Source organism: Coregonus lavaretus, assembly GCF_964263955.1.
Source record: "Coregonus lavaretus genome assembly, chromosome: 16".
Taxonomy (NCBI): domain Eukaryota; kingdom Metazoa; phylum Chordata; class Actinopteri; order Salmoniformes; family Salmonidae; genus Coregonus; species Coregonus lavaretus.
This window is the reverse complement of record NC_140003.1, coordinates 38700698-38719432: the sequence shown is the minus strand read 5'-3', so window position 1 is coordinate 38719432 and position 18735 is coordinate 38700698. Positions and strand designations below refer to the sequence as shown.

The following is an 18735-nucleotide window of genomic DNA, read 5'->3' as shown; positions in this document are numbered from 1 at the left end:
ATCAACTAACAACAGCTTAAACATCTCAACCAACCACTGCTAATCATAACCAGTTAGATTACATGGGTTGAATGGTTGGATTTAACCCTATGGAAGGGCTGTTCCTTCCATTCAAATCTATTCTAACTGACGACATCACAAGTGGCCACGACTCTACTTCAATGTAGAATTCTAGAATAGAAGGCAGAAAATAACCAATCAAAGTGTGAATATAACAAACACTCTAAGGAAACACACCAACAGGCCCAAACTAGGACAGAACTAACTGTATCTGGGATGGGAAACAAAAAGTTAGTCTCCCACTTCAGTTTGTTGGTGGACTTTATCCTATGATTTGGGCAGGGAGGGAGTTGGCCCAGTCCCAGCCTCCTCGTCCCAAAGCAGACAGCAGTTATCTGCTGGTCCACAGGGGAGGTTGGGCATCATACCATGACATATTGAGACTGATCCCTCTCTTAATGGAGAACAAATTGAAAATCTGTGTCCCCTCTTGCATCCCTAGTGACCTACAAAAACACACACACACACACACACAAACACACACACACACACCTCACTCACTGGGTTATTACTGGAGACAATGGGCTGGCTATCAGTGAGGAGTTTGTGTGTGTGTGTTTATGTGTGTGCCTGGGAGCCTGTTATTGCTGCAGGCTCTGACTGCTGGGTCTCAACCCCCAGCATAAGACCGGTAATGGTTTTCAAAGAAACGACCCATTAAACAACCTTCAAAGCATGCGTGCACACACACACGTTGATAAAGTATATTATGATATCAAGAGAGAGGGGAGGGAGATTTAAAGGGGATATGGAGACATGCAGAGATTGAGAGAGAGAGAGAGAAAGATAGTGAGAGCGAGAGCGAAAGAGAGATAGAGAGAGACAGAGATAGAGATGAGACAGAGATAGATCAGACAGAGAGAGATAGAGAGAGAGAGATAGAGAGAGAGAGAGAGAGAGAGAGAGAGAGAGAGAGAGAGAGAGAGAGAGAGAGAGAGAGAGAGAGAGAGAGAGAGAGAGAGAGAGAGAGAGAAACAAATAGACACAACAGCCACCTATTGGTCTGAGGCTCTGTGCCCTTACCTCCATCCAGGTCCTCGCTGCCGAAGTGTCTCCTGTAGAAGAGCAGGAGCTCAATCTGATAACACTTATACACAGAGATGAGGCAGAGCAGCAGCAGCAGGATGGCTCCCAAACCACCAGCCAACTCTACTGTGTACATCAGCTCTACTGAGAGAGAGAGAGAGAGAGAGAGAGAGAGAGAGAGAGAGAGAGAGAGAGAGAGAGAGAGAGAGAGAGAGAGAGAGAGAGAGAGAGAGAGAGAGAGAGAGAGAAAGGGAGAAAGAAAGCAAAGGGGGGAGAGAAAGAGAGAGCGAAAGAAAGACAATGTCATTAAAACTATTGAGTCAGTCAATCATGTTTCCCAACACCATAATCATTTTATGTACGTATGTGTGTGTGCATGGTAGTATAGGGCTGTTTGCATGTGCTGCAATAAGAAGACATCAGACTGCAGAGAGTAATAGTCATCCCCAGTCTCTATGCTCTGCTGTGCTGTACTACCCTGTTCTACCCTGCTCTGCTCTGCTCTGCTCTGCTCTACCCTGCTCTGCTCTACCCTGCTCTGCTCTGTTCTACCCTGCTCTGTTCCACCCTGCTCTGCTCTGTTCTACCCTGCTCTGTTCTACCCTGCTCTGTTCTACCCTGCTCTGCTCTACCCTGCTCTGCTCTGTTCTTCTCTGTTCTGCTCTGCTCTGCTCTACCCTGCTCTGTTAGACCCTGCTCTGCTCTGTTCTGCTCTGCTCTGAGCCGTGCAGCACATCCACAGGGAAGAGACAGGGGGCTTATGATGACTTGAGGAAAAGAGAGGGAGAGGGAGGATTATCTAAAATTGGGTTCATTGTCTAGGTGAGGCATGACACAAACAGTGGGATTTCTCAAGGGGATGAACATGGATGTGAAGTTAAAGAAACCAAACGTGATTTTCTCCCCTATTCTCTCCTCTGCTTCCCAAGTCCCCTCTCGATCTCAACTCTTTCTTTCACCATGCTTCTCCTAACTCATTCTTCTACATTTCCTCTTCTCTTTTCTCCCTCTCTCAGTTTTTTCCACCCTATTCTTTGTGTCTCAATAGATTAGTAACCTACATATTTATACCAACTTCTCTCCATTTTCTTGACACCCCCTGTCCTCATCCCTCTCTCTTTCCCTCTCTCCTCCCTCCTTCCTTCAGCATCAATCATCAATACTGCATCCTGGGAGGAGAAACATAAAACAAAGAATAAACAAACACTCAGCTGTTTAGAAAGGAAGAGGAGCTATTGGCTGCTTAAATAACCATCACATTTGCTCTATTGGCTAAAGTGACAACCACTGCATAAAGAGAGCCTAGCACAAGTCATGCCAGAGAACTAAGAATAATGGATGAATGTAAGAAAAACAACAACAAAAGAGAAAATAGAATGAAATGGAGTGTAAACACACATCGCTATGGTGACAAACACAAAGGAGCTCTGAACCTAACACAGACCGGTGGGTGAGAAGACTGAAGGAGATGGAGGGAGCGGAGGAATATTGGAAGGGGGTATGGATGGAGAGGGGGAGAAAGAGATGGAGGGAGAGGAGGAATACTGGAAGGGGGTATGGATGGAGAGATGCAGAAAGAGAGAGAGAGGGACCAGAGAGATGTCTATGCTGCCTGGGTTATAAAATATTCAGATAAATTACTAAGAGGTATGGGTGTGAGCGAAAGAGAGAGCCCTTACCCCTCCTGGAGAGTGTTCTGTGAGGTATGGGTGTGAGAGAGAGCCCTTACCCCTTCTGGAGAGTGTTCTGTGAGGTATGGGTGTGAGAGAGAGCTCTTACCCTTTCTGGAGAGTGTATTGTGGGCTATGGGTGTGTGAAAGAACCCTTACCCCTTCTGGATAGTGTATTGTGGGTTATGGGTGTGTGAAAGAACCCTTACCCCTTCTGGAGAGTGTATTGTGGGCTATGGGTGTGTGAAAGAACCCTTACCCCTTCTGGAGAGTGTATTGTGGGTTATGGGTGTGTGAAAGAACCCTTACCCCTTCTGGAGAGTGTATTGTGGGTTATGGGTGTGTGAAAGAACCCTTACCCCTTCTGGAGAGTGTATTGTGGGTTATGGGTGTGTGAAAGAACCCTTACCCCTTCTGGAGAGTGTATTGTGGGTTATGGGTGTGTGAAAGAACCCTTACCCCTTCTGGAGAGTGTATTGTGGGTTATGGGTGTGTGAAAGAACCCTTACCCCTTCTGGAGAGTGTATTGTGGGTTATGGGTGTGTGAAAGAACCCTTACCCCTTCTGGAGAGTGTATTGTGGGTTATGGGTGTGTGAAAGAACCCTTACCCCTTCTGGAGAGTGTATTGTGGGTTATGGGTGTGTGAAAGAACCCTTACCCCTTCTGGAGAGTGTATTGTGGGTTATGGGTGTGTGAAGGAACCCTTACCCCTTCTGGAGAGTTGGATGGTGGCCTGCCGTCTCCCATTGCCATTCTCCACATAGCAGGAGTAGTTTCCCAGGTCCCCCTCTTCCACCGAGTGGATCGTCAAGGAGATGGCCACTTCCTGTTCCCCCAGGTGCTCACGGACCACCCTGCAAGACAAGAGAAAACATTAATTAACGGAGGGGATGGCAGTCTCTGTGGGAGTAGTCACATGTCCCCCTCCGTAGAGGGGTGCAATGTGACAGAGTTGATAAATACTGTGTTGAAAGCCAGACAAAGTCATTCATGTTTCCTACTAACTATGATGTCCATGTCTCCTCACTTCATAACAGTCTCAAGGTTAGAGAGACCGGCCAGTAACTGGAGAGTTGCGTTTTCGAATCCCAGGGCTGACAGGGAAAAACATTGGTGGGGTGATTGACTTGGTTTGCTGTGTGTTGAGGAGATGAGGACTGCAGGGCCTACAGAAAATATTGAGTTTGCAATGTGCTGGGTGAGAAAACATAATGAATGTGTTACTGTACAGGAGTATATTTACTGTGAAGCACTAATAAGTACAGGAACGCTATGTTATTCACCATAAGGTACAAATAAATCTATGATCTGTAAATATGTTCAACATAGCTCACAAATAAAACTACAATTTGAACAAATGTAGAATGATTTGTGAGGAAATGTTCAGAAATCCCTAACATTTACAACTGTGGAATGTGCATTTGAGCATTAAAAAAGTGCTTGTGGATCTGTATTCTGTGCTTACAGAATTTGTTGAATTCTTTTCTGCCTGTTGATGTATTACAATCCACAAATGTGACTTTAGATGAGAGTCGGCTATCTCCATTTATTGGGATAATCTTTGTGTCATGTGACATGCAGAGTGATGACATCACGGCTGTGTACTTGGGAGAAAGCTTTCTAGCTAGAAGAAGAACGAACAACTTAATGAAATGTGAGTATAACATTTATTTATTCAACAAATGTTAAGAAGTTCAACAAATGACTTTCATATGAATGTTAAATTCGACCATTGCAACCCCGAGTGTGCTTTCGACATCAGCCCACTAGCCATGCTAGCTAACTAGCTAGCGTTGGAATCTACCGATAGCTAGCAGGCGATCTCGTCAGCTGTTTAGACTAACAACCAAAGTTAAACTTACTAGGTAATTGTTAATTCAGAAATGTGTCAATTATGAAGCTGCTCAGTTTTTAAATCCTGAATTGGTGATCTGCCTAGCAAGCTAATGAGAAATCTGTTTTCTTTCAGGGACTAAACAGGGCAATTGATGCTTTGGCAGGACAAATCACTCTTTCCCAACTGGTGTGGCAGTAAAAAATATGAACATTATCTGATTAAAAACATTAGAAATTAAGCTGACAAGATCGCCTGCTAGCTATCGGTAGTGTCTAACGTTAGCTAGTTAACTAGCTTGGCAAGTGGGCTGATGTCGAAAGCACACACTCGGGGTTGCATGCCCCAATGGTCGAATTTAGTATTCATATGAAAGTAATTTAATGAAAATGTTAACATAATTTGTTAAATAAACATTATGCTCACATTTCAGTGGCGCAGTGGTCTAAGGCACTGCATCGCAGTGCTAGCTGTGCCACTAGAGATCCTGGTTCGAATCCAGGCTCTGTCGTAGACTGGGAGACCCATGGGGCGGCGCACAATTGGTCCAGGGTAGGGGAGGGAATGGCCGGCAGGGATGTAGCTCAGTTGGTAGAGCATGGCGTTTGGAACGCCAGGGTTGTGGGTTCGATTCCCACGGGGGGCCAGTATGAAAAAATTAAATAATAATGCATGCACTCATTTTAGTCATTTAGCAGACACTCTTATCCAGAGCGACTTACAGTTAGTGAGTGCATACATTTTCATACTGTTTTGTTCATCTGCATTGATTCATTATTAAACTCACCTGCTTCCTACCTCCCGGCGTATACGTTACACTTCTTCTAGCTAGAAAGCTTTCTCCCAAGAAGGACACAGCCGTGATGTCATCACTCTGCGTGTCACGTAACACAAAGATTGTTCATCTGAAGCCACATTTGTGGATTGTAATACATCAACAGGCAAATAACACTTCTAAAAATTCTGTAAGGACATCAACAAGCACTTTTTGAATGCACAAATGCATATTCCACAGTTGTAAATGTTAGGGATTTCTGAACATTTGCTCATAAATCATTCTACATTTGTTAAAATTGCAGTTTTATTTGTGAGCTACAGTGGGGAAAAAAAGTATTTAGTCAGCCACCAATTGTGCAAGTTCTCCCACTTAAAAAGATGAGAGAGGCCTGTAATTTTCATCATAGGTACACGTCAACTATGACAGACAAATTGAGAAATTTTTTCTCCAGAAAATCACATTGTAGGATTTTTTATGAATTTATTTGCAAATTATGGTGGAAAATAAGTATTTGGTCACCTACAAACAAGCAAGATTTCTGGCTCTCACAGACCTGTGTCACGATCGTCGAACACAGTGGACCAATGCGCAGCGTGATTAGTGAACATACTTTTATTTAAATTCACCACACGAACAAAACAACAAAACGATACGTGACGTCCTTGGTAACAGACACTAACCATACACGGAACAAGATCCCACAAAACACTGTGGCAAACAGGCTGCCTAAGTATGGATCCCAATCAGAGACAACAAGCAACAGCTGATACTCGTTGCCTCTGATTGAGAACCACCCCGGCCAACACAGAAACACAAGAGCTAGATAATAAACCTAGAACACAAAACACATAGAAACAACACACCCTGGCTCAACATAACAGAGTCCCAGAGCCAGGGCGTGACAGTACCCCCCCCCCCCAAAGGCGCGGACTGCGACCGCGCCAAACACAAACCGAACAGGGAAGGGCCGGGTGGGCATTCCTCCTCGGAGGCGGTTCCGGCTCCGGGCTTGACCACCACCCTCCGTAGCGCCCCTGGTCCGGTCTGGCCCCGCTGGCTGGAGCTGGACTGGACATCGGTGGAGCGGAATGCTTAGGCTCTGATGTGGAGCAGCTGACCGGTACCTGACCAGGCACCGGTGACCCAGGCACGGGCTGTGCCGGACTGACGACGCGCACCACAGGCTTGGTGCGGGGAGCAGGAACGAGCCGGACCGGACCGGACTGACGACGCGCACCACAGGCTTGGTGCGGGGAGCAGGAACGAGCCGGACCGGGCTGACGACGCGCACCACAGGCTTGGTGCGGGGAGCAGGGACGGGCCGAACCGGGCTGACGATGCGCACCACAGTCTTGGTGCGGGGAGCAGGAACAAGCCGGGTCGGGCTGGCGACGCGCACCATTGGCTTGGTGCGGGGAGCAGGAACAGGCCGGGCCGGGATGGCGCCGCGCACCATTGGCTTGGTGCGGGGAGCAGGAACAGGCTGGGCCGGGCTGGCGACGCGCACCATAGGCTTGGTGCGAGGGACAGGAACAGGCCGGACCGCACTGGGAACACACACCACTGGCCTTACCCGGGGATCAGGAACGGGCCGGACCGGACTGGCAACACACCTCAGTACCTCTCGCCGTGCCTCTACATTTTCCTTCCCTCTACTCGCCAATGGCTCCCGTAACCCGGTGGCCTTCTCTCCTCGTCCACTAACTCGCCCCTTATCTGCCTCCAGCAGCCCCGTCGTCCACGGTGTGAGCCCCCCCCCTAAATTTGTTTTGGGTTTGTCTCTCCCCCATGGCTCTCGCCAGACTCTCCATCCTCTGCTCCCAAGTCCAACCTCTCTCCTCCTCACGCGGCTTGACCCAGTCGAGGTGGATATCCGCTAGAGTTATCTCTGGCGTTGGCTCCTGGACACGCTGCTTGACCCAGTCGAGGTGGATATCCACTAGAGTTACCTCTGGCGTTGGCTCCTGAACACGCTGCTTGACCCAGTCGAGGTGGATATCCGCTAGAGTTACCTCTGGCGTTGGCTCCTGGACATGCTGCTTGGTCCAGTTTTGGTGGGATCTTCTGTCACGATCGTCGAACACAGTGGACCAATGCGCAACGTGATTAGTGAACATACTTTTATTTAAATTCACCACACGAACAAAACAACAAAACGATACGTGACGTCCTTGGTAACAGACACTAACCATACACGGAACAAGATCCCACAAAACACTGTGGCAAACAGGCTGCCTAAGTATGGTTCCCAATCAGAGACAACAAGCAACAGCTGATACTCGTTGCTTCTGATTGAGAACCACCCCGGCCAACACAGAAACACAAGAGCTAGATAATAAACCTAGAACACAAAACACATAGAAACAACACACGCTGGCTCAACATAACAGAGTCCCAGAGCCAGCGGGTGACAACCTGTAACTTCTTCTTTAAGAGGCTCCTCTGTCCTCCACTCGTTACCTGTATTAATGGCACCTGTTTGAACTTGTTATCAGTATAAAAGACACCTGTCCACAACCTCAAACAGTCACACTCCAAACTCCACTATGGCCAAGACCAAAGAGCTGTCAAAGGACACCAGAAACAAAATTGTAGACCTGCACCAGGCTGGGAAGACTGAATCTGCAATAGGTAAGCAGCTTGGTTTGAAGAAATCAACTGTGGGAGCAATTATTAGGAAATGGAAGACATACAAGACCACTGATAATCTCCCTCGATCTGGGGCTCCACGCAAGATCTCACTCCGTGGGGTCAAAATGATCACAAGAACGGTGAGCAAAAATCCCAGAACCACACGGGGGGACCTAGTGAATGACCTGCAGAGAGCTGGGACCAAAGTAACAAAGCCTACCATCAGTAACACACTACACCGCCAGGGACTCAAATCTGCAGTGCCAGACGTGTCCCCCTGCTAAAGCCAGTACATGTCCAGGCCCATCTGAAGTTTGCTAGAGTGCATTTGGATGATCCAGAAGAGGATTGGGAGAATGTCATATGGTCAGATGAAACCAAAATATAACTTTTTGGTAAAAACTCAACTCGTCGTGTTTGGAGGACAAAGAATGCTGAGTTGCATCCAAAGAACACCATACCTACTGTGAAGCATGGGGGTGGAAACATCATGCTTTGGGGCTGTTTTTCTGCAAAGGGACCAGGACGACTGATCCGTGTAAAGGAAAGAATGAATGGGGCCATGTATCGTGAGATTTTGAGTGAAAACCTCCTTCCATCAGCAAGGGCATTGAAGATGAAACGTGGCTGGGTCTTTCAGCATGACAATGATCCCAAACACACCGCCCGGGCAACAAAGGAGTAGCTTCGTAAGAAGCATTTCAAGGTCCTGGAGTGGCCTAGCCAGTCTCCAGATCTCAACCCCATAGAAAATCTTTGGAGGGAGTTGAAAGTCTGTGTTGCCCAGCGACAGCCCCAAAACATCACTGCTCTAGAGGAGATCTGCATGGAGGAATGGGCCAAAATCCCAGCAACAGTGTGTGAAAACCTTGTGAAGACTTACAGAAAACGTTTCACCTGTTTCATTGCCAACAAAGGGTATATAACAAAGTATTGAGAAACTTTTGTTATTGACCAAATACTTAACTTCCACCATAATTTGCAAATAAATTCATAAAAAATCCTACAATGTGATTTTCTGGAAAAATAATTCTCATTTTGTCTGTCATAGTTGACGTGTACCTATGATGAAAATTACAGGCCTCTCTCATCTTTTTAAGTGGGAGAACTTGCACAATTGGTGGCTGACTAAATACTTTTTTCCCCCACTGTATGTTGAATATATTTACAGATCATAGATTTATTTGTGACTTATGGTTTAATTCGTGAAATATTTTAACATATTTACAGATTATGGTTTTATTTACGAAATATTGTAATATATTCACAGTTCATATGTTGAATATACGCACGGATCGTTAGTTATGTTGAATATACGCACGGATCGTGGTAGACACATTTACAGAATCAAGAAACAAATCTCACTCCCTATGTTTCTTCCTGGGAGGGAAGAAACTAATTATGACATCGGGAAGATAATGTTTTTATAGTGGCTGCCATGGAAACAGAGTGGAAGGAGAGAAAGTAATATTCCATAAAGTAAATGAGTGTCCCCCGCTGAGTTGTTAGAGGCTGACGGAGGAGAGAAGGGAGAGATAATGCTCCCTCGTTCTTCACACGCAACTACTTAGCCTACTTTTAAAGCACCCTCAGCACATAGAAGCACGCACGAGGGAGAGCGAGTGTGTGAGAGTGTGTGAGAGTGTGTGTGTGTGTGTGTGTGTAACTGTGTCTGTATGTGCATTAATGTGTAGCCTATGCACTACATGTGAGCACTGGGGAGAAAGAGAGAGAGAGGGAGAGAGAGACAGCGGAGAGAGAGAGAGAGAGAGAGAGAGAGAGAGAGAGAGAGAGAGAGAGAGAGAGAGAGAGAGAGAGAGCGGGAGAGACAGCGGAGAGACAGCGGAGAGAGAGAGAGGGATGACTGTTCTGTGATGTACTCACCCCAGGCTCTTTGTGTGCACACAGCAGCACATACAGTAAATATAGTTTGTTAGAGAGCTTTGTAGTCGGTATTTGAGAATGCATCGTGGGCTTTGTAGGACGTAATTGAGACTGCATAATGGGATTTGTAGTTAAAACGAATGCCCTCTGAGAGGAAAGGGTGTGTGTGTTGGGGCGGGGGCGGGGGCGGGGGGGGGGGGTTGATTGACAGTTCTCTGGGGAGAGACAGGATCCGTTTCCATAATAAAAACAGATCGCCACACCACTCAGCGGTCGCTAGGCACAGGTCTCCCACGACGACACTTTGAACCCATCCCGTGTTCAAGAAGTAATGCTGATCTTTGGTCAGTTTACGTTGAATATACTAAATACATACTTATATCTAGTGAGCTAGAATTTTAAGTCTATGTTTAATTAACATTTCTGCTACTTCATTTAAGATAATTCTTATATCACCTGACCCCTCTCTCTGGTAGCCTGCCTGACCCCTCTCTCTGGTAGCCTGATTCTGGATCTAGCTGTCTTGTGTGTGACAATGACCATGGGAGCTGGCAAGACAGCACAAACAGACCTGGATCCAGGCTAGCTCTCTGGAGCACAAACAGACCTGGGACCAGGCTAGTTCTCTGGAGTAAAATCTCTTCCTGAACAAAATGCACTGTTCTTCCATCAGCTCCTCACTTCCTCATTAGTAAAGCCAGTGAATGCTGTGTCTGCTCATTTAACTGATCAATTACAAACGTATTCATTTCCTTTACTTCACCCAACGCCCACCTGCGAAGCCGGTGTGAACCAAACTAAACCAGCTCAATACACCATCGATAATTTTGAGGCAGATTGGTTTGGCTAATTTATTAATCTCACGAACATACACAAACACACACACACACACACACACACACACACACACACACACACACACACACACACACACACACACACACACACACACACACACACACACACACACACACACACACACACACACACACACATACACACACACACGTCCCCCGTGCTAATGCCTAACCATGCATGCAATGAAAACAACAATAGCCCTGTCGCCATCTGCGACGCAAATGATAATTTATGGGCCTGCGTTTTCATAGGAATGGAACTAGTCGGAATCAATAGGTTGGGTTCTTTAAATATGTGTTTACTGGGTTCCCTGGGCTGAAGTTCAGGCCAGGAGAGTGTGGGAGGGAGGCTAAACTTTGGAAACACGTCCACGTCCCTGTAGCAGTGGAATGGAAGATACTTTGGCTGCATGGCTTAAACATACAGGACATGATTACATGTTTCAAATTTACATTTATTTTGTCATGTTTACAAGTTGCTAACCATTTGTTAGGTTACTCTCTCTCTCTCTCTCTCTCTCTCTCTCTCTCTCTCTCTCTCTCTCTCTCTCTCTCTCTCTCTCTCTCTCTCTCTCTCTCTCTCTCTCTCTCGCTCTCTCTATCTCTTTCTCCCTCCTGCTCTCTTGTTGAACTTTTTCCCAAATCCTAACCCTTTCTAACTTTTAAACCTCTCCATCTCCATCTCCTATTTTCTCTACATCTTCTCGTTCACCCTCTCCTCCTACCCCTCCCTTGGCTCTCTCTCTCTCTTTCTGTCTGATAGTAATGAGTGTGTCTGTTCCATTAAGGGTGTGTATAGTGATCAGGGGAGTAAAGCCTGGGCTGTGAGAGGATCAGAGTAGGCCTGGGGTAAAGGCAGTGTGGACAATAAAGAATACATGATCAAATACATTATTGATCCACAGCATGAAATATCTGGCTGCATTATTAAACAGATATAGCCCTTCAGCTGAAGAGAAAGATAATCCTAGAGAGAGAGAGGGATGGAGGGAGAGAGAGAGAGGGGAGAGAGAGAGAGAGAAAGATTGCAAACCTTAAAACTGAGCTCTGTACCTGACTCTACCCACAAAACAAAATCACAAGCCCTCCCTCCCTCCCTCCCTCCCTCCCTCCCTCCCTCCCTCCCTCCCTCCCTCCCTCCCTCCCTCCCTCCCTCCCTCCCTCCCTCCCCTAGTCCATCTGCATTCCTCTATGTTCAGTGAGGGAGAGAGTAGTGAGGGAGAGGGTAGTGAGGGTGGTGAGGGTAGTAAGGGAGAGGGTAGAGAGGGTAGTGAGGGAGAGGGTAGAGAGGGTGGTGAGGGAGAGGGTAGAGAGGGTAGTGAGGGAGAGGGTAGAGAGGGTAGTGAGGAAGAGGGTAGAGAGGGTAGTGAGGGAGAGGGTAGAGAGGGTGGAGAGGGTAGAGAGGGTAGTGAGGGAAAGGGTAGAGAGGGTGGAGAGGGTAGAGAGGGTAGTGAGGGAGAGGGTAGAGAGGGTAGTGAGGGAGAGGGTAGAGAGGGTAGTGAGGGAGAGGGTAGTGAGTGTAGTGAGGGAGAGGATAGAGAGGGTAGTGAGGAAGAGGGTAGAGAGGGTAGTGAGGGAAAGGGTAGAGAGGGTGGAGAGGGTAGAGAGGGTAGTGAGGGAGAGGGTAGAGAGGGTAGTGAGGGAGAGGGTAGAGAGGGTAGTGAGGGAGAGGGTAGAGAGGGTAGTGAGGGAGAGGGTAGTGAGTGTAGTGAGGGTAGTGAGTGTAGTGAGGGAGAGGGTGGTGAGGGTAGTGAGGGAGAGGGTAGAGAGGGTAGTGAGGGAGAGGGTAGTGAGTGTAGTGAGGGAGAGGGTGGTGAGGGTAGTGAGGGAGAGGGTAGTGAGGGTTGTGAGGGAGAGGGTGGTGAGGGTAGTGAGGGAGAGGGTAGTGAGGGTAGCGGGTAGCGATAGCGACGGCAAAGCACGGTGAGAAATGGTGGTTGTTAACTATCTGACAGGGCCGTCTCCCCAGATGCAGTCTCTCCACACACAGCGCTCCGCGCCTAATGGGAAATGCACACAGACCAGCCAATGGACTCGTTTAAATATGTTACAGTACTGGGAGGGAGAGAGACACGGAAATTGATTTGTTTTAAGTGTGTTGCTACAGCGAAGAGAGAGAGAGAGAGAGAGAGAGAGAGAGAGAGAGAGAGAGAGAGAGAGAGAGAGAGAGAGGGTATATAAGGTGGATTCATTTGAATTTGTTGGAGGGTAGAGGAATGGACTCATTTGAATGTGCAGCATTGAGAAAGAGACACAGATATGGGTTTGTTTTAAGTATGTTATAGCATAGAGAGAGAGGGAGAGGGATAGAGAGAGAGAAAGAGAGGCAGTGGGGGAGAGAGGAAGAGCGTAAATGGACTGTCTTAACTAGATATGTTACAATATAGAGATAGACATGGGAAATGGGCTTGTTTAAATGCATGACATCATAAAGAGAACAGGCAGAAATGTTCTTGTTTTGAATGTTTCAACGTGAGCCCAGAGAGGGAGAGAGAGATAGTGTTCAGTGGACTCAGTAGGGTTTGAGTGTGAAACAGAGATGAGAGCTTGAAGGAACACAGCCGTATGAACTGCTAGACAAAAGCAAACAGACAGACAGATGTACAGACAGACGTACAGACACTAGATAGACTTTTGTGTGCTAAAGAGGCCTGATGATGAAAGCGCAGTGATAGTAGGAGTAACAGAACAGACTGTGTTTGCCTGCCTGCCTGCCTACCTGCCTGCCTTCCTGCCTGCCTGGGCTTGCAAAGGGACTACTTAGCAGCTAGATATGACAGTTTAGAGAATAGCTCCAGAGGCGTGTCCAGGGCATAACATTTTAAAACTTAATCATTGCAAGGTGGATTTTCTCAATATAATTATGATGGTTCAACACATGAAATGCTTCAGCTGAGATTTGGTACATTTCCCTGTTCAAATCCATCATAAATCATTCCAAAAGTCTTGTTACAGTGGTTGCATTCAAGGTAAGGATTTTTGGGTATTAGTATACAGCAGTAAATTCACTTGAAAGTGCCACCCAAAGTGCGAATTATACTGTGACATTCAGGGGTCTCTAAAAATGTTTTATGGGCTTTATAGTAAAGACATGTAATTTAACTGTCAAAATGTATTATCTTTTAATGTGTCATGAACACAACCAGTCATGACGTTTTCATCTGATTGTCAAACAAATCACTTCAAAAAGCAGGTTAAGTAGGTTACCTGCGCACGTTCGGCTTCTCCAAAATAAATCTAGCATCCGAACAGTGCACTGTGCACCCATCATTTGAATGGAAAGGGACATCTATTACAAACACCATAAGTGTACACTGTAGGGTGTATTCATGGATGCCAAGGGAAGCCAGGCATCCCCAAAAATTGTAATAATAAAAAAAGATACATTATTTCTCATTCATGTTTATCTGTGTTTCATAATTTTCCTCAAATTCGCAAGAGGCTGAATCTATTTCACCAGAGAAAGCATCCGAGCGAGGCAAACAGCGCCCCTCTGTCTTAGTATCTGTAGTCCATGTATGTGATGCTGTCTGGCCAAAAATAATGTCTCCGGTGAGTGATAAGTCTTGCTGTCGGCGCGTCTTGGTCAAAATGATAAATATATTCAGAGACGACCTATCAGATCTCAGAATTCCTGGGGGGGGGGGGTCACTTGGGTGGCCAATCAGATTTCAGGGGGGCCGTGGCCACCCTGGGCCACACACTGGACACGCCACTGAATAGCTCATCAAAGGCTTTGCACTTAAAGTATTACATCATAGTATGGTCTAGTACAGTATCCAATGGTGTTGTACTGTGTTTAGTTTGTATAGTCTACAGGATCCATATTTAATATTGACCACAATTCCATAGTTACAATGTATTCATCCTAATCGTATCAGAGTGACTTACAACAATATTATTACATATTAAGCCATATGGTTACTACATTAGAAGTGAGGGAGTAAAACAACCATGTGTCTCACTTGATTTCGCTCTCTTCGACTCTCTCCTCATCCAGGTCCTCGATGAACTTCTCTCCCTTCATCCAGTAGATGAGAGGACTGACCGCTGACCCGCTGTAGCCGAAGAACGCTCTGCACGTCAGGTTCAGGGCACTTTCTGTGGAGACAGGAAATGACACACCGTTATTCTTCTCATTCCTTCAACACAGACATTAGTAGTCTGCTGTACGTAGAGAAATAGTTTTGTACACTGGTTAGCAGTAGAGAGACAGCTAACTGGCACATTTGGTTGCCTTGGGGTCGTATTGGGAATGGGATGACAACATCAACACTTCAAGTCATATCTATGGCTATATATGGCTAGTGACATGCACGCATGCACGCACGCACGCGCCTCCAGGGGAAGAGTGTGCGTCAGATTACTAAAGGGTGTTCAGATGGAATGTTCTGACACTTTCCGCCCCTTCCACACACACACCTTCACCAAACCCCTGAGGTTTGTAACACAGCTAAAACTAGACACCCAAGACCTTACCTCGACATTTCACTGTGTGCAAATAGTACAAAGTCACCTAACAAACACCCACTAACATACTGGTACAGTCCCTCTTGGTGCTGCTACCTTTCACATAGGAACAAAGAGATTACATTATTTTTCTCCCCAATTTCAATCATCGCTGCAACACCCCAACAGGCTCAGGAGAGGCAAAGGTGGAGTCATGCGTCCTCCGAAACATGACCGGCATAACCGCGCTCCTTAACCCAGAAGCCAGCCGCACCAATGTGTCAGAGGAAACACCATTCAACTGGCGACCAGGGTCAGCCTGCAGGCACCCGGCCCACCACAAGGAGTCACGATGAGCCAAGTAAAGCCCCCGCAGCCAAACCCTCCCCTAACTCGGACAACACTGGGCCAATTGTGCGCCGTCCTATGGGACTCCTAGCCACGGCCGATTGTGGTACAGCCCAGGAATGAACCCGGGTCTGTAGTAACGCCTCTAGCACTGTTTGTTTGTTTTGTTTGTTTTTTTGTGATGTTTGTCTGTGATGCAGTGCCTTAGACCGCTGCGCCACCCAAAGAGATTACATTCTGATGAAATCTTGAGCATTTTGTTAATCACATCTCTGTATTGTAAATCTTTACATGAACAGAAGACACACACTGGCAGTCCAATAAATACCAGTCCCACACACCACAAGGGGGCACTAAAGAGCTTCCAAACACTCAACGTCACCATCTGGGTGTAGAGAACGGGAGAGTGTCGGTATGGGGTTTGATATAACTGTTATGTGCGTAAACAGCACCTGAGATAGAAAACCTCAGGTCAGTATTCTTCTATTGTTGGTTTAGTTCAGGTCCTGTGTGTTCAAACACATCATCATCCAATCTGCTTACTACTCCAGAAAACAGGGAGAAACCACACTTCAAAGAGAAAACAAAACGTCTCCGATCTATTTCTATCATTGTCTCCAAACAATCACCATTGTCTGTGATGCTGTAGAACCCAACTCTGGACCTCGAAGCCAGTTCCACTGTGTTTTTTCATCATTCCCCTCTAATCATTTTACATTTACGTAATTTAGCAGACACTCTTATCCAGAGCCACTTACAGTAGTGAATGCATACATTTTCGTACTTTTTCGTACTGGTCCCCTGTGGCAATCGAACCCACAACCCTGGTGTTGCAAGCGCCATGCTCAACCAACTGAGCCACGCGGGACCTAATCAGGGACTCATTTATACCTGGGACACCAGGTAGGTGCAATTAATTATCAGGTTGAACAGAAAAGCAGCAGGCTCCGGATCTCGTACGGTGAGAGTTGAGGTGTAGAATGTCTGTATATAGACACAGAGAAATTCCAAATCAAACAGCTGCTTCCTAAATAATAGAAAACACTAGGAGAAACCCCATGCCTATCATGTGTGCACCACTGACTACACACTGCACAGTGCATACTTAATTCATACTGCAGGGCTGAGAGCTCAGAGAAGCTTTTTTAATTAAATGCATGGAGCTCTCTCTCTCTCTCTCTCTCTCTCTCTCTCTCTCTCTCTCTCTCTCTCTCTCTCTCTCTCTCTCTCTCTCTCTCTCTCTCTCTCTCTCTCTCTCTCTCTCTCTCTCTCTCTCTCTCTCTCTCTCTCTCTCTCTCTCTCTTACAGCAGCATGGCCATCCTCCTGCATTATCTGAACACTATTTTACTAGTACTGTTATATTGTCTATGGTTACAGCAGCATGGCCATCCTCCTGCATTATCTGATGGCAGTGGCAATGTCCAGAGACTAACACCAGAGAACGCTAACAGGGCCATACGCAAACTTCATCACCTTCAAAACCCCACACATTGTTGGTCAAGGTCATCGATGAAGTTGGGGAACCGATCTGTTTCTGTGTGTGTGTGTGTGTGTGTGTGTGTGCTCCATGCCGGTGTTTTAAACCAGAGATCAGTTTCAATCAGGTAATTTCATGCCTCCATCCGTTCTGTGCTCCTGTAGGAAGTCTCCGCTGAGCTCCGGGGGAATCGCAGGAAATTGTCAGCAGCACCCTGCTGTGTCCTCCCTAATCCAGCCGTCACACCCCCCTCTCCCTTCCCCTGGTTCCCACCCACCCTCTGTGCCTGCGTGCGTGTGTGTGTGTGTGTAAGGTGGACACATAGAGAGAAGCAGCCTGATAACAGTCCCCAGAAACAGTGAGCCTCTCTCTCCTCAGCTCTCTCTCTTTTATCACTGCATAACAGAAAATAAGAAAACAGCACACGAATACTTTGCTATGACACTATGGGGAAAGTACATGACCCAAAGCTGTCTGTAGGACTCATCATGAGGGGCCACAGTTGCTCGCAGGTCTGACCCACCTAACCACGCTCCTTAAACCAGAAGCCAGCCACACCAATGTGTCAGAGGAAACACTTGGCTCACAATGAGCCAAGTAAAGCCCCCCCAGCCAAACCCTCCCCTAACTCGGACAACTTGTGCGCCGTCCTATGGGACTCCCAGCAACGGCCGATTGTGTTACAGCCCAGGAATGAACCCGGGTCTGTAGTAACGCCTCTAGCACTGTGATGCAGTGCCTTAGACCGCTGCGCCACTCGGGAGGCCAAAGAGATTACATTCTGATGAAATCTTGAGCATTTTGTTCATCACATCTCTGTATTGTAAATCTTTATATGAACAGGACACACACTGGCGGTCCAATAAATACCAGTCCCACACACCACGAGGGGGCACTGAAGAGCTTCCAAACACTCAACGCCACCATCTGGGTGTGGAGAACGGGAAAGTGTCAGTATGGGGTTTGACATAACTGTTATTTGCGTAAACAGTACCTGAGATAGAAAACCTCAGGTCAGTATTCTTCTATTGTTGGTTCTAGTTCAGTTGCTCGCGGGTCTGTGTACCCACATCCGTACCCCCCTCCCCCCTCCCTATTGCGAGCAAAACATTTTAGTGGCCCCCCTCGACAGTGGAGAGACATTTTTTTACATTTTAGATTTCCATTTTGTGCAATTCTACACATTTTGCCATGGGGTGTAGAGAAAATGTTGCTGTTTTAAAGCAAGTTTGCTGCAATTCTATACATTTTGCCATGGGGCAGAGAGACGATTTAGTAATTTTATAACTAATTTAATGCAATTCTACACATTTTGCCATAGGGTGTAGAGAAATGTTTGCAGTTTTTAATATGATATCTGAGTGAAACTGAATAACAAAATCACCGGCTGATTATTCGACCATGAAAACAAGTTTAGATGGTTGGCCAGTAAACTAATTTAGCAATCTAAAAAATGTTAGCTCATGTCAGCAATTTTTTTGGGGATTGCTAAATTGACTGACTAACTATCAGTGACTGACATAACAAGTGACTGACATAGCAAAAATATTAACGCAACATGCAACAATTTCAAAGATTTTATTGAGTTACAGTTCATATAAGGAAGTCAGTCAACTGAAATAAATTCATTAGGGCCCTAATCTATGGATTTCACATGACTGGGAAGATATATTGATATGCATCTGTTGGTTACAGATACCTTAAAAACATCAGAAAACC

The 18735-nt window shown here is 46.4% G+C and overlaps 1 protein-coding gene across 1 annotated transcript in view; it reads right to left on the bottom strand.

Moving 5' to 3' along the window:
- The window catches only part of LOC311143760 (interleukin-1 receptor accessory protein-like 1), a gene marked incomplete at both ends in the record, with an annotated part of 289988 nt that overhangs the window by 12864 nt on the left and 258389 nt on the right, over positions 1-18735 (bottom strand). The window contains 3 exons of the mRNA XM_084179638.1: positions 1084-1227; positions 3466-3611; positions 14707-14842. Of these exons, the coding sequence (XP_084035764.1) occupies positions 1084-1227; positions 3466-3611; positions 14707-14842 (426 nt within the window). The remainder of the gene's footprint in view (positions 1-1083; positions 1228-3465; positions 3612-14706; positions 14843-18735) is intronic.